Source organism: Haliotis cracherodii, unplaced genomic scaffold (assembly GCF_022045235.1).
Source record: "Haliotis cracherodii isolate W230 unplaced genomic scaffold, xgHalCrac1.p SCAF_11, whole genome shotgun sequence".
Taxonomy (NCBI): Eukaryota; Metazoa; Mollusca; class Gastropoda; order Lepetellida; family Haliotidae; genus Haliotis; species Haliotis cracherodii.
The window spans coordinates 9,457,149-9,479,972 of NW_027266266.1; the positions used below are offsets into that span (position 1 = coordinate 9,457,149).

Consider the following 22,824-nt stretch of genomic DNA (forward strand, 5'->3'; position numbering starts at 1 on the left):
TTCTTCTCAATGGTGCTAGATATGTTTACTTTAGTCCCCGAACTTGTTGTGATGTATATTTCTAGAGATACGTGTAGATGTACGAGAGCCTCCATCTTGGTGTCCGAGTGTTCTGGAGTTCTGCAAGGCTCAGTGCTTCTGTTCGACTGGCAGTGATCCACTTTGAAGTATGCTGATGTTAACTGCTTTTTTTCAATTACCAGGTTTACAGATTTTCCCAACCCAAAGTGTCACAAATTTCGAATGTTGTTTTTTATAAATACAGAATAGTTTTATTTCCTGTAAACATTTCGAAAAACAAGATACAAACAAAATTCAATGGTTTTATTTCCTGTTTCCTTTTTTTTTTGGGGGGGGGGGGGGGGGGGGGGGTGTCAATACATGTACTATGGGATGGGAAATAAAGATTTGACTTGTCATTTATGACCCGAGGAGCAACAATGTTCAGTATTTTTAATATTTTTATCACTGTACTAACTTTCATCCATAATCATCACTTCATTAAAATAAATTTAATTTGTATTTTCTTTAAACAAAGATCCCCTGGTTTGTGAAAAAACCCATCTGTAAACCGAGTTGTTGTAAAGAGCCTCACTTTGTTTTTTGTGTGAGATAATGGTCACTGTTCATTCCAGATTTTTGATACCCACAGATATTTTTGATTGTACTTTTGTAAGTTGAAGCTAGGACAATGTTGCTAATCAACGGACAATGCTGATATGATAATGAGTCTTGATAAGTCCAAAGTGGTTCAGTTTTGCCAAGAAATTTAGAAAATACCGTATTTGGTCTGATTATTATTTAGTGGTCAAGAAAGGTTTGTATTTGCAGCCTCAACTTTAGGGAAGATAATATGAAACTGTCTTTGAAGAAACTGGTGAAAAGTTTCAACATTTGTGAATGTGAACAAGGCGATGTAGGCTGTGTTACTTGAGTACAGTCGGACACACTTGCCTTGGGAAGAACTGTTTGTTTGGTGTAAGAAAATCAGGAAATTTTAGCTTTTGTCAATAAAAATTGAAAAGTGAATTATTTTTTTATTTAGATATAAATGAAAAAGTTCAAATAATATTGTGGGGAAATGGAAAGTTTAGGTAATATTAAGGGAAAATAGATAAAATAAGTAGGGAAGAATTAAAAAGTTGAACTATGTGTCAGGGAAATATCACCAATGCTACTAGGACTACAACTACATGTAGTGTATGGAGAACTGAACAGATTCAGATGGATGTCATCTTGTTTTTAGAACATTGCAGGTTATGTTAGCTGACAATCTCATCACCAATACTGTTCTTGAATTCATCCTAAGCGGTTTGCTGTGAAAAATTAGACAGGCACATTCATTGTTTTTGAAACTTTTAATGTTTTGATGAATTATTTTTCCTTTGGATCACTTGAACTTCCATGGTATGATTTCCTCGTGAAAGTTTAACACATCTGTTTCTGGTGATGCTGTATTATTCTATTAATGCTAGCTGCTGTAACCGTATCTCTCTGCTTCTCCCTGAAACCGATTTTGATTTTGACTTGTTGCTACATAGAGCTACAGTCTGTCTCATAGTGTTTTCCTAATTCACGTAGATCCCCAATCTACATCTGTGTCACAGGTTATATGTTTCAACAAAGGGAATGTGTCGTGATGTAATAACAAAGGAAACATGATTCTCTTCCGAAGACACTTGCCTTCAATACGAGTACTTACATTTTAGATTGTGTAGCAATATATTTATTTATTGAATTGGAAACTGAACTGGTAAAGATGGTGGCCCAGACTCTGTACCAATCATTCAACCTGATAAGTACACAGAAAGTTGTATGATTCATGGACATTGTGGCAGGGTTGTTAGTGTGGTATCTTCCGAGTGAGTGAGTGAGTTGGGTTTAACGCCGCTTTTAACAGTATTCCAGTTATATCACAGCGTGTCAGCTAAATGTGGGAGGAAACCTCAAAGTGATGCAGGTCTCGGACGTTTACCACTTCGGTGGAACCAACAAGCACGGGTATGGTGCTGACAAACCTAGAAACATAATCGGGGCGAACCGGGATTCAAACCTACAATCATAGGTTTCTGGTGTGCCCAAGGGACGCAACTCTGCACAGCGAATCACGGCACTTTAAACGAGTGGGCCACCCGTGCTCCCAAATCTATTAAGAAAACACTATGGAACAGTCCGTAGCTCTGTGTAGTAACAAGCCTCTGTCTGAATTGTTTATGGGAAGCAGCACAGGAAGAGTAACCACAGACATATTATACCAATATTTTAAGTTCCATTTAGTAATTTAATGAGTTCAGGATGAATTTCTTGGTCGAATTTGAACACTTTCCTTGGGTGACAATTGTGATATATGTGAGCTTGATATTATGAAATCTTACGTCTGTTTCAATTGATACATTTATGAATTTCTCATGTAACATCAAGAACCTGTTGATGACAACGCATAATTGAAAATTTCAGGGATATATTTTGCATAAAGTTAACACAAATGTATAGTTGGTTAATTGAATCTTGTGTTTCACTATGTGTCCACAAAAAGGCCAGTTTAGGTCAAAATAATTGAGATCATCTGTGAGTTTTGTATCATGTTTTCCTCACACAATATTGGAACCACTTCATTCAGGTGTGTAATATTAAGAATAATTTTTCGAGTTTGTGCACAGGTGTTTCTTTTGTCATGTTAACAGTTTTTATGAATGTTTTTTTTGTGTGTGTAAGGATTTCAAATTTTAAGTGAGTGCAGTGTCACTTTGATGTTTAAACTTTAAAGCCACTTTCATGTTTGGTTTATCTAGAAGTGATACATGTTTTCTAGATGGTGTCTTATCAATGATCATTTTTGTCCACATAAGTGATGTTTGGCAGTCAAGAATTTCATTCTTCAGTGGCCATGTCAAAGATTGAAATGTAGGTTTCCATCTCTAGTAAATATGCTACTCAAAACAAGTAAAGGAACACCACAATTGGAAGTCTGTGTATTGCAATGCCAACCAGCCAACAGATCAACTTTAGTCATTTGAGGATATTGGGTGTTCTTTAACTTCTTTTGAGTAGTATAAATACACACGCCTTATGAATAAAGGAATTGAAATAGAATATTTTAAATTCCTGATCAAATTTTGACATGGCCCCCACTTGCCACAATGTGTCGTAAAACGTACTAAAGATGTATTCAAATTATTTTAGTCAAGCCAGGTTACATGTGTATACAATAATAGCAGGCGGGGAATATATCAGTTATTAATCATGCACATATCTAATACGGGACCATTATTCCTCCAATCTCATTAAAATCAGATCTTAGTTCTCGCTATCGCTAAACAAAGATCTGAGGACATCCCAATACGGGTCACGTCAGAACGACCTTTCATCCGACCAATCAAAGGGTCGCTTACCAGATCAGGAAGGTGACAGTTGGAATGTGTTTTGTAATCATGCAACCTCCAAAACGTTAACACGGGGTATTCTGAGTGACAGTTACGGACTGATTCCGTCAAAATTATCGTCTATCTACATTTGAACGGACGAGGCGTTGCACAGTACGGGGGAAGTTCTGCAATACAATGGCAACCATATATTACACATTCCGGAATGTTCGTTTGTTCAGTTTTGAAAATTTTAATCGCAAACTGTGTCAACATATTTTTCAAGCGTAGTCTGAAATGGAAGTCGCCAGGTTGAAACCAGTGCCGTAAAGCTCGAGAAAGCTGCTATCTCAATGGCTGATATCGACTTCTGGTTATTCGATTCAGTGGGCGGTCAAAGTTCGCAAAAGGTCGTTCTGACGTGACCCGTAATGGGTTGTCCTCAGATCTTTGTTTTGCGGAAGCGAGAACGTAGATCCTGATTTTAATGAGATTGTTATTCCTCCTTTCTTCTATATTGGTACGTGTATTGCCCCATGATACAACTTGTATGCTCTAACAAACAATCTGATTGGTGCCCTTATTAATAGCCTGGCCATAGCAAATCCGTGACTTGTCTTACAAATCTGCCTCAGGCGAAAAATAAAAAAGGTCTGATGAAGCCAAACAATAGCGTGTAGATTGTGTAGCATTTACGAAAATTGTAATTTATGACCTGTGTGCAGGGGTTTAATACTAGTACCATGGACACAAGTGAATTTTGTTCAAAATACATTTTTTATTTTTTATTTTAAGATATGATAAAACATTTGGTGTCTGTGTTTGTGCAACAGCTCGAGTGTTGGCCTGTTTTTTTCATGGCCCATTCCACACATCCGAAGAAAACAGATTTTTAGTGGTATTCGATGGTATAGTCTTGGCAGTTATCTCCCTTTTGAAAATGTCATTGATTTGGTATGGCCTTGAGATTGATTCTATTCAGAATGAATTTCTTCTGAATGTCAGTGATTTATGGAATTATTTATATGTAAATAAAGGTAAAATTGTATTATTATCATTATTGTGGTTAATCATACAAGTCATTTAAAGCAATTTCTATCCAGACACACACATAGAATCATTTTGTGAGAACACATTTTTATTTTCTGAAGTCATTGATTTGATGTCACATGATGTATGACTCAGTCTGTTTGAGAACACCAAAATAGCATTGTCAATAGAAGTCAGTCACATTATTTTAATGTTCAAAATGATCCCACTTAGAATATGTTTAAATTAAATGGAAATGGATATATCCAATATTTATTTCCTCGTTCACTTTCAATTATCAAGTGTCTTCAAGAAGAACAGTGTTGTCTGTTGAGGTGAAGTGCCTTGCAAAGATGTGAAATTACTTCTGTATAATCTGCATACATTTATCAATTTTATATTTGAAAATATTAAACGTTTATGAACCATATTGGACCAGGAAATAGTTTGTATTAGAATATGAAACCAATATATATATATGTGAGTTTCATGTGTTTATGATTTCATTTTTTATTCCGGCTCACATGAACTAACTTAATATTGTTCTTAAAGCAAAACACAACGTTCTGTCCTTCCTTAGTGGTTGGGGTAGTGGGATAGGCGAGTGGTTAAAGCGGTCGCTTGGCACGCCGAGGGTGTGGGTTTGATTCCCCTCATGTTTGAATCCCATTTCTTCTTTCCCCCACCGAATATTGCTATAAGCAGCGTAAAACCATACTTGCTCCTCGGTGAACAATCCAACCCACGAAGTCTTTATAATTTACAAGTAGGTACAGACACTCTTTGATATCATTCAGTATGCAGATATTGTACTGTTATTTATTCTGATTTGTCGATCAAGGTTTCAAATCAGTTTCTAATTTAATATAGCAGAGTCAGTTCTACAGTTAGCAAAGCTCGTCACTGTCAGAATTGCCACTGTTAATGACAGCTGCCACTACAGTCATGTGTTTCTCTTCACAAGACCATTATATTCTACCATATACCATTAAGGTATGATTTAGTGGGAATACTTTATAAAATTATGTTTCCATAAATCAGATGATCAGTTTCCCCCTGAATGGTGGTTGAGTGAAGCACCACTACATGTTGTGCAGAGTTACATCCCCTAGCCTTGTCAGGATCCACTGTTTGTTGGTTCAAATCCTGTATTCACCAATGATGTTTTTGTCTGTCAGCAATGAGGGCGTTAGCGTCTATGACATATTTTTAGCTTCTCTCACCTCAAGTAAGTGGACATGATATGACGAAAATGTTGTTGAAAGATTATTTCTTTTATGTCAAACCCAATTTCTCTCCAATCCATTTATTCTTAATCACTTAACAACTACTGACAAGCATTCCTTTGTGAGGTGCCCAGAACTTACATACTTATCATCCAACTGATTAAGGTATCTATTTATTTCTCGTGTAGCATTCCAAGTTTCTCCAAAATTGTTGTTTTCTGCCGATCGTTTTAGGTAAAAGAAAAAAAATCTAGAACTTGGTTTTCCAGTTCTCCTTCATAGTGTGGGCTCTGGTAGCTCAGTCTTAGAGAGTCTTCCGTGTGCCACCCAGGAGTGCCAGACACCTATGGGTTCACGAGTTCAAATCCCAGGTTGTTTCACGGTTTGTCAGCACCATGGGTTTCATGAAAGTGATAATTGTCCAAGACCTGGTGCCATTTTATAAGGCGATCTTAGCACCAAGGTGATCATAACTTCCATACCATAGACTTACTAAAGTCGTATCGGTAAGGTTGTTTGTACTGCGGCATCCAGCATCACTTCGGGCGTTTCTTCCACATCAAGCTGACACGCTGTGATGTGACTGAAATATTGTTCAAAGCTGCGATCAACTCACCAACTGATTTGCTGATGTTACTTCTGTTTGTTTGGGTGTCTTTCATGTTAATTCAAAACATGGATTAAAAAGCATTTTACTCCTGTCCTATATGACACAAGGGGGCACGGGTGGCCTAGTCGTCTAAGGCGCCGCAATTCGCTGTGCAGTGATTGTGGGTTCGAATCCTGGTTTAATAGTGCCCCGATTATGTTTCTAAACGTCTAAGACCTGCATCACTTTGATCTTTCCTCCCACATTAAGCTGACACCGTGATATAACTAGAATACTGTTAAAAACGGTGTTAAACCCAATTCACTCACTCACTCATATTGGTTGTCCAACTGAATCAACTGCCATCTTTAGCTTTAACATAACTTGTGTTTTATGAAAGACAATCCTTTTCTCCCTCACAGTTATCAACAGTTACAATATTCATCCACATCCCACAGAGTGGCTGGTCAACTCAACAGCAGCAGCAGATTTGTTAGGTATCCTCTTTCAGGGCTGATGATCTTAGCTCATTTCCCAAAGCATGAATATTTATTGAGTCATAGTCAGACAGTAGTGGCCAACCAGGATCCACTCTCACAGAGCAATGTTAAAATTACAGCTTAACCATGCTGAGACTGCTTTGACGAAGACATTGGTTGTCTCCCCAAAGCAGCCTTTGCACAATGGATTGTTGTAAGTTTTTGCAAAGATTTACGAAAGTTGTAAAGATTGTCTTGTGTGGCTGGGCCCTTGTTTTGTGAGGACGTGTTCCTGTCGACTACGTCACTGTCATGTTATCCAAGTGGTGGGCCAGAGTAACAGTTTTCTACATTTGTACTACAGACTTAGATAGCTGGACATGTACATCAGGACAGTGTAAGCCTTGACACAAATAAATTGTATATCCAAACACTGACTTCTTGTTTCTGCTGCACCTGGAGTTCTTGAGAGTAGAGTAACTCTACATGGCACAGCCAGTCATGTACTCTGGGTAGGATGATGGCAGTTGGTCATGTTGTTGTTGCTTAACGCCACACTCAGCAATATTCTAGCTATATGACGGTGGTCTGTCAATAATCGAGTCTGGACCAGACAATCCACGCATTTGGGATATGATGACATGCATCAACGAAGTCAGTGAGCCTGACCATCCGATCCCCTTAGTCGCCTCTAATGGCAAGCATGGGTTGCTGAAGACATCAGTCATGTAATCGGCCATGACATCAGGGTATGGTGACACAATCAGAAATGATGTCAGTGTATGGTGACACAATCAGCCATGACATCAGGGTATGGTGACACAATCAGCCATGACATCAGGGTATGGTGACACAATCAGCCATGACATCAGGGTATGGTGACACAATCGGCCATGACATCAGGGTATGGTGACACAATCGGCCATAACATCAGGGTATGATGACACGATTAGCCATGCATGACATCAGGGTATTATGAAACAATCTGTCATGACATCAGGGTATGGCGACACAATCAGAAATGATGTCAGTGTATGGTGACACAATCAGCCATGACATCAGGGTATGGTGACACAATCAGCCATGACATCAGGGAATGATGACACAATCAGCCATGACATCAGGGTATGGTGACACAATCAGCCATGACATCAGGGTATGGTGACACAATCAGCCATGACATCAGGGTATGGCGACACAATCAGCCATGACATCAGGGTATGGTGACACAATCAGGCATGACATCAGGGTATGATGACACAATCAGCCATGACATCAGGGTATGATGACACAATCAGCCATGACATCAGCGTATAGCAACATGGGTTGCTGAAGACCTACTCTAAACCAGAATCTTCATGGGACCACACATCTACTGATGGGGCGAGGTGAAATGAGGTTAAACATGATTAAGACTATTGCCTTTATACAGCGATGTGCATGCATGTGTGTGGCTGCTTGAACTAATACTGGTTTTGTAGTGCTGCGATGCCGCAGTTTACCATGGATGCCCCACTCCGACACAAACCAACCAGTCCTTGTTTTAATTGTCTTAGTGCCGAGAGCCATGCAGCGTAACAAGTACAATCTTACAACATCTTTTGGGGATTGAACCACCAACCTTCCACTCTCCAGACTGACGCTCTATCCACTAGATCACGGAGGCCGTCAACATCTACTAGAGTCTTCACTGGTCGACTTTTACTGTTGCATTAACATGCACTGTCGTATATACTCACCGCCAAAAGAAACACAAACCATCGAAACGTCAAGTGTTACCACAGACTCTATATACTTATCACGATATGCTGCACGATTCCCAAACTTTACACGCTAATCCCGCTAGACAAATGGTGCATCTCGAGTCATGGATCTATGACATCACATGTAATGCGTTCATGAGCGTCGATTCACACAACATACTAGTATGTTCGGTTGTCCGTTGACTAATCTAATATCTCTTGAATGTGAGTATTTTTCTTCATATATTAACCAACATATGGCATTCGCATTTCTTTTGTTGGTGAGTGAGTGAGTATTCCAGTTATATCACGGCGTGTCAGCTTAATGTGGGAGGAAAGCCCCAAGTGATGCAGGTCTCAGACGTTTACCATCTTTTGTTGGTTGGTATATGGACTTGTGTCACACAAACAGAAACAACATTTCCTTTTCTACAACTTTATTAGCAAAACAGGATGGATGCCATTTGTTCGTACTCTTCAGTGTGGCGAACTGAAAGGCGGGACTTCAAGCTGACCTAGATCTCTAGCTTGAGAGTACCTATACAGACTGGCATACATGTTGGGTATTCTGGTTGGAGGATGCGAATGATTAAAATGGCAATCATGGTTTTGTGTCATACTCTCTCAAGTTCTAGAAACAGTATCTTCTGACGTTTCCATCAATAAAACGAGGACATGTTTGTTGTCAAATACATATAAAACATAACATTCAATCAACAACTGGTTGGAATGCTGTAGACATTTCCATAGCACTGACACACACAACTCTTGTACTCTCTTACACAAAAAGGTCAAGCATATTTGATCAGACAGCAGATAGATGCAAAACAAATGTATACTGAATCAGTATGAAGGATTGACCAATGCAGGATTGCAGAACTGGTACACATTGAACAATGAGTGAGTGAGTGGGTTGGGTTTAACGCCGCTTTTAACAGTATTCCAGTTATATCGCGGCGTGTCAGCTTAATGTGGGAGGAAAGCCCGAAATGATGCAGGTCTCAGACGTTTACCACTTTGGTGAAACCAACGAGCACGGGTATGGTGCTGACAAACCTAGAAACATAATCGGGGCGAACCGGGATTCGAACCCTCAATCATAGGTTTCTGGCGTGCCCAAGGGACGCAACTCTGCACAGAGAATAGCGGCGCCTTAGACGACTGGGCCACCTGTGCCCCCCATTGAACAATGATATCAACCAGACATTTATATATATTTAGTACAATACTTAGATAGTTTTCTGCCATTTTATCTTGATGAGGACACACCCTGAATGCTGGTTTGTTTGTTTGTTGTTTAACGCCGCACTCAGCAATATTCCAGCTATATGACGGCGGTCTGTAAATAACCGAGCCTGGACCAGACAATCCAGTGATTGACATCATGAGAGTGGGGGTGACGTGATATGTGAAATCAACACATGGAAACAGAAAATCACAGAATGAGTGCAAACAGTCAATATGTACAAATTAACATGAGTAGAAACAAGGGGCTAATTATCACATTGTTGGTTACAAAGTTGACTAAGTTCACCGAAGTAGCCAGTTCCAGCAATACAAATCAAATCATCTCACTTCCTTATATCAGTAAAAACCAATGTAGCTGTATCTATGAATGAATATATACCACTCAAAATAAGTTAAGGACCACCTGATTCTTTCACATTATTTCAGAATAAGTATAGTAATATGAAATATTTGGGCAGTCCTTAACTTCTTTTAAGCAGCATACATGCCAATGGTGAAATTATCAATAAAAAAGATGATTTTTATCACAAATATGTACTGAATCTAATGTCAGAATTTCACTAAGACCAGACAAGTTTTGTGAATATCAAAATTTCCAAGATAGCATAGGGAGCATCCATTTGATTTCTAGGGGGATACATGAAGATTTTTTAAATGAACAGTTTCTTCAGAAATTTGTCCAAAATAAATAGTTAGTAGATAGTGGTGAACAAAAGGAATAGGTTGTTTGGGTAAAATATCCAAACGCCATCCGATTCCATCTGTCCCCATACAAATCAAAGAGGCTCGCTTAACAAAGATTTCTTATAAAAAGTTAACCAATCATCAAGAGTATCAAGTTTAGAGAACCGTACTTTCTCTTGTCAGAAACTGAAAAAAAAAGAAGAAAAAAAGAAATAAAATTCCTCTCGACTAAACCTTGGCAACAAGAGATTTCTGTTCCTACTATTCTCCCCTACCAAAGGCACCGATCTGCTCTAACACAAAGTATGTACATATCAAACAAAGCAGTAATAAATATCACAGTAGTCACAGCACTTCGTTCCTCGGGGCACATGCACGTGGTGGCAATGTCAGGGAGATGTCAGTGTATGAGTGAGTTGGGTTTAACGCCACTTTTAACATTATTCCAGTTATATCATGGCGTGTCAGCTTAATGTGGGAGGAAAGCCCCAAGTGATGCAGGTCTCAGACGTTTACTACTTCAGTGAAACCCACGAGCACAGGTTTGGTGCTGACAAACCTAGAAACATAATCGGGGCGAACTGGGATTCGAACCCTCAATCATAGGTTTCTGGCGTGCCCAAGAGACGCAACTCTGCACAGCGAATCGCGGCGCCTTAGACGACTTGGCCACCTGTGCCCCCAGATCAAAACAGAGGACATCCCATTATAGGTCTGGTCAGAACGACCTTTCGCGAACTGTGACAGACCTAGGACATGTCGAGCAAGAAGTCGACATTAGCCAATCAGAAAGCAACTTTCTAAAAACGTTACGGCACTAGTTTCAAACTGCCGACATCTATTCAAGACAACGCTTTGAAAAATATTGATCCAAAATTTGAAACCTAAACACAAGAAATTCTGGAATGTCTTATAGATGGCCAAGATCATAAGGCAATTCTTTCTTCTGGCAATTGAAAGAAATTGTCATTCGGAACACCCTGTGTTAACCTTCTTAAGGTGATTCGAAAACACATTCCGACTGTCACTTTCCCGATCTGGTAAGCAACGCCTGATTGGTCAGATGAAAGTTTGTTCGTACAAGACCTGTATTGGGATGTGCTCAGATCCTTGTTTAAATAGTGGTGGCGAGAAGTAAGATCGGATTTGAATGAGATTGGTGAGTAAGATGAGTTTTACAAGTATTCATCACAGCCTGCTAACTTCAAGCTGGAGGAAAGTCTTGTATTCTTAACAAAACCAACTGACAGCTCTATGACATTGCAGCTACAGATCTATGTAGGAGAATGAGATGAGTGACAGGTGTCAATCATTCCGTCATATTGACAATCAGGTCTAACTGCAGCATGAAACTGATAAACTAAATTAATACCTGCAACGACACACATTACTATTTGTAGTTTCGGGTATTGAATCAGAAAAGTCCTATTAGGTGTCATGGTACATTAACCATGGACAACACAGTATGGACAAAACTTCCAAACTCACTATACGATAGCTAAACTCTGTCTTCCTATTTCCATATTTGTCATACAAGTTTTATACTTCGTAAAAATGAAATTAAAAGCTAAACATAAAGTATGCTATCAAAAAACCTTTCACACATGTTAGTGACACATCAAATTCAAAATTTTAAAAAAGAAAAAAATGTACTTAAGAAAAATAAAAACCATGTCAATGAATTTCTATTTAAATTCTCTCAAGTTTTCCCCAAATTGAAAATATGGAAATCCCAGTTGTCCCAAAAGGTCCCATATGATATACTACCCTTTGATTGGGCAATATGTTGTCTTCTGGGCACTAACTGGCTGGCTGCTTAATAACATAACTTGCCAAGTTACCCAAATCCCATCAGCATTATGTCTCTGATAATGTCAATACACTGTAATTATAATATGGAGATTATACTTGGGTGAGTATAATCAACGCTTTCATCCCTTCAAAAATACTGAACACATCACATACTTGAAGTGAGAGAAATATCGAAATGGTTTGATGTGGGAGTACCATTAATACAAGAGTGCACACTACAAGAATGTTGGTCCCATACATTGGCTATATATACCCTCAGTTTCATTTGTTTGTTTGTTTGTTTATTTGTTGCTTAATGTTGTACCCAGCAATATTCAAGCTATGACTTCAGTCTGTAAATAATCCAGTCTGGACCAGACAATTCAGTGATTGACATTATGAGCATTGTTCTATGCAATTTAGATACAATGATATGCATCAACCAAGTCAGCGAGCCTGACCACCCGATCCTGTTAGTCGTCTCTTACGACAAGCATGGGTTACAATTCATACCTTGATCTGGAGTTTCAGACTGAAATGTCCATATACCAATTTCATATGGTGTCACGTCATCTTACAAAGGAAAAGGATTGGAATATTTCCTTTTTGTGGGCGCCCATGCATATGCAATATCCAAATCCGACTTGTATATATATGAATATGACTTTCTTAGACTAAAGACTGTTCATTAATTACCGTATTCGACGTAATATGCGCCCAGGTCACTCTCAAAATTAGAAATAGGGGGCTCTTATTAGAATATTATTTTGGTGGAAAAAACAGAGTTGAAAGATAAATTTCGTGGTTTATGCTGATAGCCTGAAATGTTTATATACGACAGATATATTTTTTCAGAATTTAATTGCCCATAATTAAGGGTGCATATAACACACGAGTGCGTATTATACGCGAATAAATAAGTCTTGTGTACATTGATCAGTTGGAAGGGTTGCTAATTGGGATTGTTCACTAGCCAATATATGAGCAATTATCACCTTGGGCGCTTATTACGTCGAATACGGTATGTTATATACACAGGGCAGTCTGAGAGTAAACACAAGATAACGAATGAGTTTCTTTACATCACCTGAGGCGTCCATATCACATGAGCCACGATACTCAATGCACTTTACGCAACAATGCCAAACCTGAATTGATCTCAGCACATTGCACATGTGGGGTCGTTACGAAGAATAACCTGCGGAAAAAATAGTCATAACGCCCCCTAGTGGCATAATGGGAATAACCAACCTTGTCATAATGACTGGTGAAGAAATATGTAGGGCCAAAACAGGTCTCAAGTAAGTAAAACAAATAAGTCTGAATAACAAATCTATGAATCCTAATCATTAATCGTTCCACAAAGCGACTTAGCGCTACAACTCTCATACATAAGCCTATGATAAAGTATTGGAATTACGATTATCTTATCGCTACGATCACTTTGTATCACAGGGCCCTGACTTCAAAGAGATGAGTTTATAAGATATAACTTCTCAGAGAAAATGTCAAAATCTTTCATTTTTAAAATATTCTCTTCACTTTAGGGGAAAGATCAGAATAGATATGTAAATGCTAAGGGACCTTTTTTTTACAGAAACTCAGTGCTTTTCAGAGCTTGACAAAAAATATTGTGTTTTCCTTAATAGGCATGTATGTGATTTTCTGAGATATTCCAAGCATTATCCTGCTTATACGTACTAAGTATTCCTAAGAAGTAAAGGGCCACGCAATTCTTTCATATTATAATGGCTAATCTGTCATGCCAGAGAAATTAACTATAGTAATATGAAAGAATCGGGTGATCCTGAACTTCTTTTGTGTAGTATATAATGGAATGAGAGTGTGGAATCATTGTTTCCTAACTTCACTGTCATTGCATATCATATGTAACAGTCCAACACAAAGTATACAACCCTGTATGTTAACGATAATAGCCAATGAGGCTTCCCCATTTCATAACTCAGAATATATATATATGAACATACTGAAGAGAGTACACTGGGAATATAGTGGGTGTGATGCAGGATATTCATACCCAAAGAAGATAACTCATGACGCTACGTTATCGGGACATAACAGTACTGCGGTATGAAAACTTATTTTTTGTCTTTCATTATTTGGGGCTTTGTTATGTTCCTGGAATGTACCGTCACTCGTCCTCTAAATTTTACACAATAAATCATCCATAACATCAACTCATAATACAGATGCAGGCGATGGCAAGTCTTTTTAAAGGTATTCAATCTTTTCTAGTCAATTTCCCCCCATATTTTGGTGTTGTCATACTTTACTTGTATGTCACAAAAAATGCTACCAGCTTAATTTAATATTTTGTTTTCATAAAGTTGACCTTGACAAAACCAGTGGTTGATATGTCGTGAATCATTATATCGGCTAATGCTTATTCATGCTAAGCTGGGTAGCACTGTATTTACAAGGTGGCAGACAGAATAAACTGAACTAATCATTCAAGGTTATTCAAGTCTGTGCTCCCCGAAGGAACTTGGAGTTTCGTCCCAATCACAATGGAAACATGATACAGCCCACTGATGTGGTCCACTGTAGCGATGTTGTTCGAGATGGCACATGCTGTGGGTAGCGACGGCGTCAGGGATGTAGGAGTTACACCCAAGGCTGACATCATACAACGGAGGGGTCGTCGGGGGGTTCGGGTCTGAAAACAGTGGAAGGTGACCGTGTCAGTAGAGTGTCATGGCTGTTCAACCCACTTCTTAACTTCCCTTGCTGATTCTTAGTGACCACAAGACTTCAGGTAAAGCCTTTAATTCGGTTAATTATTAAATCTAATAGTAAAATCTAAATATTTTTTACATTTGTATACTTATCCTGCATTACTCCTTAATGCATTCACTGCTTACCTTACAACAACAAAATGACAGAGTAGTGATGGTCTTTGGTGAAGAAATAAAGTTGTTTCAAAGTCCCACTCCTGCTTTTTGTGAGTGTGAGTGAGTGTGAGTGTGAGTGAGTGTTGTATCATGGCGTGACAGCTTAATGTAAGAGGAAAGCCCAAAGTGATGCAGGCTACAGATGTTTACAACTTCGGTGAAACCAACGAGCATGGGTATGGTGCTGACAAACCTTGAAACATAATCGGGGCGAACCGGGATTCAAACCCTCATAGTTTCAAACAATCATAGGTTCCTGGCATGCCCAAGGGATGCAACTCTGCACAGCAAATTGCTGCGTCTTACACAACTGGGTCCCCTGTCCCCCTGCTTTTTGTACAGACCATCGCCGCTGCCATGTGACCTTGATGACAAGTCACCTTCTTCACATCACTGCCTGTCCCAAGCTTAAAAAACATACTTCTGAGGTTTCTGAAGACAAAGTGGGGAGGCAAGACTGCAACAGGCGGGTCCTTAAACGTAGTAATGCAGAATAAGTATACAAATGTAAAAAATATTTCGATTTTACTAAATATTTTACTTATCCTGCATTACTCGTTAATGTATCAGTATCGAATGGGTAAACCTTCCGAAATACAGAAACCTCAATAATTCACACCCTGAATAAAACACACGTTTGTCAATAATCTGTGAGGCGGAAAAATCTCAGAAAAAACGCCATTACGGTAGGGTCATTCAATCTTCTTACAGAAGGAACATAGGAATTAAAGAGTAGTTCCCTATACATATTTAGTAATAAAGAAAATATCAGCTAGGCAGCTAATTCTTTACTTACTACGTCATAGAGCGAAAGCCTGACAAAAAGGTTGTCTAATTTTCTTCCACTGGCCGAATCTCAGCAACTTGCAAGGGGTAGTAGACTGGCTCTGTATAGGGTGAGTTCATTATTTGCGTCAGAGGTTGGTAACCTGCTGGGTTTCTACCAGAGGACCAAAACTTTGCATGCCTTGAACGTCCTCAAGAGTCGATATTGGGGGGATGGTGAAGGAACAATCGGGTTGTCCTGGTAGTTGATTTGTGCTATAAACGCCCAGCACAACCCGAGATGTACCGCTCTGTGCGTCCCATGCTCAAAACGGACAAGGGTGATATCGATTGCATTGCATGCTGAAGTGAGTAACCCTAGCAACACTTGCCACTGCTGAAGTGTGCGTGGTTGGTGTAGCCGTCTGTCCCTCGGTACTGATAGGAGACCCTGGTCTGTCTGGAACAGGCCTCCTATGAACTGGAGCCGATAAGATGGAGTTAACTCTGACTTCGCCTCGTTGATTATAGTAGCCGTCTGGTAAATTCCCGATGGCGTACTAGCGTCGGTTGGATAGGTATATGCAGGTAGGCATCCTGCAAGTTGAGACTGATCAAGGAATCAAACGCATTGATGCTGGTTCTGAGCAGTCTCAACGTGGCAAGGTGGTAATAAGGTGGATGCTTCAGATAACGTTTGAACACAGAGAGATTGTGGATCATTCTCATCTTGTCTGAGGCCTTCATCTTGTCATCACCTCCCCTGGCTTGGTTGCCTCTGCCACGCCCTTTCCCATGACGGGAATCCTGGTCTTGGCCTTCCTTGAGAGACGCGCGTCTAGCCTTATAATTGCCTGACCTGCCAGCTCGCAGGGATAGATTATGTGAGATCTGCTCTACAGCTTTGAGCGCAGTCTCATCCCAAGTGTCATCGGGAACTTTGGCGTGCATGTCTGCAATCTGTTCATTGACCAAGGTTGATGTAGCAGCCTGTGCCTGAGCTCAGAGACCCAGTTGGAAAACGCTAAACAACCAAGTCTGCGTGTAACGTTAATCTCTGCCAGAGCGGCCTTAAGATGGTTTCTCTTGTGGTCAATCTGACGCGGTTGGAAATTCACCATAGTTTGGAAATGATGTAATCGGATAGGGTTATCCTCTTATAGATCCTGATCCACTGCACGCCTTGACGATGTTGGTGCTGACAAAGGTTTCAGTACACACCTGATCTGTTTCTATGAAAGCAAATCTGGTACCTTGTACCTTATGGGTGGTTGGTCCTGACAAGCCTTTCTTCCTTTGAATGTTCTTATCCGAACTATGAGCTTGGTCTGCGACCGCAACCGCATGGATAGGAAAATCTAGGGTGGCTGACTGAAGTGTAAGCTTGGAGAAGTCCTCATCCAATGACCTGATCATGTCTGTCAACCTCGGATCCACCGGCCACGATGTAGGATGTGACCATATGTTGTCCCTTTTATCAGCCCTGTTACCAGGGGAGGGCGTCACTGACACGAGACGGTCTGCTACCCAATTGGGTATTTGTGCTGAGCCGAGATGCCTATTCCATTCCACAGAGGAATTGCCATCCTCGCCATTTGATAAGTCTGACGAGTCAGAGCAATGTTGACGCACTTGCCTAGACGGCTATCGGCTTCTGCTCCAGTGCGTAGCGCCTCCTCAATCAGAAGGCTTTGACGAACCCCCTGGTGATAAGGAGTCATACACAGATGTCCCCCTATGCTCTGGCGTACTATCGCTGCCCAGCAATATATACACTTTACCAGCACGCACATTAGGCATTTCGTATACATCAGGCGCCAGTGTAGGTGCTAACACTTGTGCCATAGTTGTAGCTGACGCAGGCGTCTGGTACATAGGCGTAGGCGCAGGATACAGGTGTGCCATAGACTGCTGCCATATGGACTGCATCCAATTAGTCTTCTGGAACGGTGCTGACGCCTGAGCATACATCTGCTGCGCTGGATAAGTTGTTGGAACAGCACTAAGCTGATCATGCATCACCTGCGTAAAAGGGTACGCTGTGAACCCTGGGGCTGATATCATTGTCGAGGTGCTTGGGTGGTAGGCAGACGCTGCACTCGGCGCAGGTCTATGAGACACAATGCTCATCTGTGATGACTGGATCATTGTAGAGGCGCTTGGGTGGTAGGCAGGTGCTGCACTCGGTGCAGGTCTATGAAACGCAATGCTCATCTGTGATGACTGGATCATTGTAGAGGCGCTTGGGTGGTAGGCAGGTGCTGCACTCGGTGCAGGTCTATGAAACGCAATGCTCATCTGTGATGACTGGATCATTGTAGAGATGCTTGGGTGGTAGACAGACGCTGCACTCGGCGCAGGTCTATGAAACGCAATGCTCATCTGTGATGACTGGATCATTGTAGAGATGCTTGGGTGGTAGACAGACGCTGCACTCGGCGCAGGTCTATGAAACGCAATGCTCATCTGTGACTGGATCATTGTAGAGGTGCTTGGGTGGTAGACAGACGCTGCACTCGGCGCAGGTCTATGAAACGCAATGCTCATCTGTGATGACTGGATCATTGTAGAGGAGCTTAGGTGGTAGACAGACGCTGCACTCGGCGCAGGTCTATGAAACGCAATGCTCATCTGTGATGACTGGATCATTGTAGAGATGCTTGGGTGGTAGACAGACGCTGCACTCGGCGCAGGTCTATGAAACGCAATGCTCATCTGTGATGACTGGATCATTGTAGAGGTGCTTGGGTGGTAGACAGACGCTGCACTCGGCGCAGGTCTATGAAACGCAATGCTCATCTGTGATGACTGGATCATTGTAGAGATGCTTGGGTGGTAGGCAGGTGCTGCACTCGGCGCAGGTCTATGAGACGCAATGCTCATCTGTGACTGGATCATTGTAGAGATGCTTGGGTGGTAGACAGACGCTGCACTCGGCGCAGGTCTATGAAACGCAATGCTCATCTGTGACTGGATCATTGTAGAGGTGCTTGGGTGGTAGACAGACGCTGCACTCGGCGCAGGTCTATGAGACGCAATGCTCATCTGTGATGACTGGATCATGGCTAACGCCTGCGCTACCCCCATCAAGGCGTCTTGAGATCCGCACGCCGACATTGCAGGAATTGTAGATCTGGATGTCCCAGGTCCCCCAAAAAATTAGGAGCAGTTACGATGCTCACAATAGGCTCCGGTATTGTTGATTTGGGTGGATGATGCACGTCGGCAGTCACAATGATGGGAGCCATATTAGCCACCAAAAATAACGGCAGCGTAGTAATGACAGAAGCATGTCCGTCACTAACCTCTAGTGATTGTGAAATCTTCCTCGCTACTCGATGGGATTGTTTCAAAATACATTTGTTAGTAGCCTGTCTATAGATTGCAAAACTCGCTGGAGAGAGAGTTAAACAAACAATTACATTTAGAGTTTGGAGAGCAAATCTACGTGCATGCCAAACAACGTGGATGAGTATCTTAGAAGATTTTATCCACGACAATTAGTAAGTTTTTTTTAGCAAACATAAGTTCCGCAAAATAAAGAATTGTTGATAAAACGGAGTTGGAAGATTGCATTCTATTCTATTGGCAGATTTTTTATGAGTTGAAAGTGGATACATATTATTGATACATGCAAACTCAATGTAACGCCAAAGCTACTCGTTTTTAAAAACACATGAATATGTTATACATACGTAGCTTAGAATTGTAAACAATTTAACTACCTTTGCAGGCAAACGATTGTAACAAATTCAAAATGGCAGGAAACAAGGAGTGTGTGTTGGGGAAAAAAAGCAAAGTTTTTTTACACCTAAATAACCCACATAAAACTACACAACTTGGTGAAAGTAATATGAAAAGAATACATCACCCATTGCAGACAAAATCTAGAATTATATCCAAAGCTGAAGGTGTAAAATTAGCCAACTTGAAGAGCTCCGCTGAGATACGTCCTGGCTGCAGCGCAACAGGCAGTGATGTGAGGAAGGTGACTTGTCATCAAAGTCACATGACAGCAGCGATGGTCCATACAAAAAACAGGAGTGGGACTTTATTTCTTCACCAAAGACCATCACTGTGCGCTGTCTTTTTGTTGTCATAAGGTAAGCAGTGAATACATTGAGGAGTAATGCAGGATAAGTAAAAAATCAAAAAAGTAATTGAAACTATGAGCAAATATTCAAAGTAATGAGAACAAATTCTGAATTTTGAGTTTTTGAATTTTTAAAAAAAAAAACCAAATAAATAATTGTTATTATGAGAAAATAATTGAAGTAACAAAATAATATCTAACTTGGTTAGCCAATCAAATCCCACGGAATTGCTTTCAATTTATTTATAATGGGATGGTTTCTCCGAGAACAGTGCCGCTTGAATGAACAGTTTGACTGTACAGTATAAAAGGCTCCAGTCACTCACCTATCTTTGCTGACGTTCTGTGTACTAAACTCTACTTGAGGCCCTACTCCCCCGGATGAGTTCCCATTGGGTGAGGTGCGGCCAGAGTTGCTGGCTCCGTCTAGATGGTCCGGAGTATTGTCGTCCGGCGAGGTGGCGGAGTTGTCCATCTTCTCCATCTTACTCTTCAGGTAGTTGAAGGACCAGTTGTGACTGGACACTAAAACGTTGAAATCATTCCATATCATATCATTGTTTGTTTATTGTTGTTTAATGCACTCCCAACAATATTCAAGCAATATGTCGGAAGTCTGTAAATAATCAAGCCTGGGCCAGACAATCCAGTGACATCATAAGCATCGAATTACGCAATCGGAATACAATGACATGCATCAAGCAAGTCAGCGAACCTGTCCATCTGATTCCGTTAGTTGCCTCTGACAACAAGCATGGGTTGCTGAAGACCAATTCTACCCCGGTTCTTCTTGGGTCTCCCTACAATATCTGTAAGAGGTATGTGGAAGCTGTTGTGTCAATGAAGACTGGATTGACATGGATTTCAACTTCTTCTGACTTCAAATTGCAGGAGCAAGAAATCTTAATCCATGAGCCAACTGTGTGGTCTTTAGGGGTGACTCTTGGTCAGGAAATCACTATTGGTCAGGAAATCACTATTGAGATAACTATTGACATTGGAGGAAACTATTGTGATAACTATTGATATTGCAAGCAACTATTGCGGTAAATATCGATAGTTTTCAGTGTATCATTTTAGATATTGTAAATACAATCGAAACTATCGATATTCCTAACTGAAATCGAAACCGATCTAACAATCGATTTATTGACTTCAAGTGCTTACCAATAGCAATATATCGATATTTTGATTTATCGTGACACCCCTAGTGGTCTTTGTGACATACTCTCGGGATTGGAGTGAGTTACCTTTAACACCTCTTTTATCAATATTTAAACAATATGATAGCGGAGGACAACACACATGGACTAAACACATGGTACCCATTAGGGGTGACTATTGGTCTGGAAATCACTATTGTGATAACTATTGATATTGAAAGAAACTATTGCGATAACTATTGATATTGAAAGAAACTATTGCGATAACTATTGATACTGCAAGCAACTATTGCGATAAATATCGATAGTTTTCAGTTTATCATTTTAGATGGATTTTAGCGTTGTATTAAACCTTGGAACTGAAGTTTCCTTTGAATGTGATAACCATAACAACAAATAAAAAGTAAAGTTTGAGATATGACTGATTTGTTTTTTCTTTACCCTAATAATTCAAGAAAAAGAAACTTCCACATTACCATGTGTAAATTACTACCACTCATGATCAAAAGAAAAATAAATTTGAACAGCATTGCATGTATTTTATTGTTATGGTAAATACAATCGAAACTATTGATATTCCTAACTGAAATCGATACTATTGATTGGAAACTGATCTAACAATCGATTTATTGACTTCAGGTGCTTACCAATAGCAATATATCGATATTTTGATTTATCGTGACACCCCTAGTGGTCTTTGTTACATACTCTCGGGATTGGAGTGAGTTACCTTTTACGTCACTTTTAGCAATATTAAAACAATATGAGTGAGTGAGACAGTATGGTTTTACGCCACTTTTAGCAGTATTCCGGCAATATCACGGCGGGGGACACCAGAAATGGGCTTTACACATTGTATCCATGTTGGGAATCGAACCCGGATGTTCGGCGTGACGAGCGAAAGCTTTAACCACTAGGCTACCCGACTGCCCCTAAAACAATATGATAGCAGAAGACACCACACATGGACGTCACACATGGTACCCATGTGGGGAATTGAACCCAGGGTCCCATCATGGTGAGAAAACACCTAAACAACCAGGCTACCCCTGAGAGTTGGAACCAATGGGTAAATAACAAACCAGAAAAGTCAGTAAGACTGTGAGGAGTGATCCGTGCCGCAGACAATACATCTTCCTGAGGCAAGGGAATTAACTGTGACAGTCTGGTTTCCACCCTTGCCGAACTAGGCTGGAATTTCTGGGCTCGATCGTAGTGCCACCAGTACTATTAAGAGTTATGTCCCTTCTATGCCTCTCCTATTGACCAATCAGATTCCAACTCTCATATTGCCTCAAACAAAATGGCAGCAAGCAGTAAAGTCGATCTGATCGATAATCAAGACCTATATTGTCATAAAATGTGTCTTACATCGTGAAGTGCATCAAATCACGTGAGCACCTTGAGTAAAACATGAAAAGATTTGGTAAATATCTGTTGATGCCGAGTTGGTGGTGCACATGCTTTGCAAATCCTGCAATCGACCTAAATCTCCATGACAATTTACAAACCAGATGTCAATTTTGTTACGCGACCATGCGTAGACTTGTTAGCCCAGCCAAAACCCAACTCCATAATACCAGCCAAGTGCAGACAATACAAAATCACTGATAACGTTGAACGTAATAATGCAAAACAAGCCCCGCCCATTCTTTTTTCATCCAACCAGGAAACAGTAGTCCATTAGGGGGCATGGCCTATTTTGTTTCGGTTTATGGAAACAAATCATAAATAATTTCTT

The 22,824-nt window shown here is 40.4% G+C and overlaps 1 protein-coding gene across 1 annotated transcript in view; it reads right to left on the bottom strand.

The window, feature by feature from the left end:
• Nucleotides 1-8,857: 8,857 nt before the first annotated feature.
• Nucleotides 8,858-22,824, bottom strand: part of LOC139456205 (E3 ubiquitin-protein ligase TRIM37-like) — a 72,932-nt gene continuing 58,965 nt past the window's right edge. The window contains exons 22-23 of the mRNA XM_071237759.1: nucleotides 20,247-20,445; nucleotides 8,858-14,827 (exon numbers count right to left, since the gene is read on the bottom strand). Of these exons, the coding sequence (XP_071093860.1) occupies nucleotides 14,794-14,827; nucleotides 20,247-20,445 (233 nt within the window). The 3' untranslated portion in view covers nucleotides 8,858-14,793. The remainder of the gene's footprint in view (nucleotides 14,828-20,246; nucleotides 20,446-22,824) is intronic.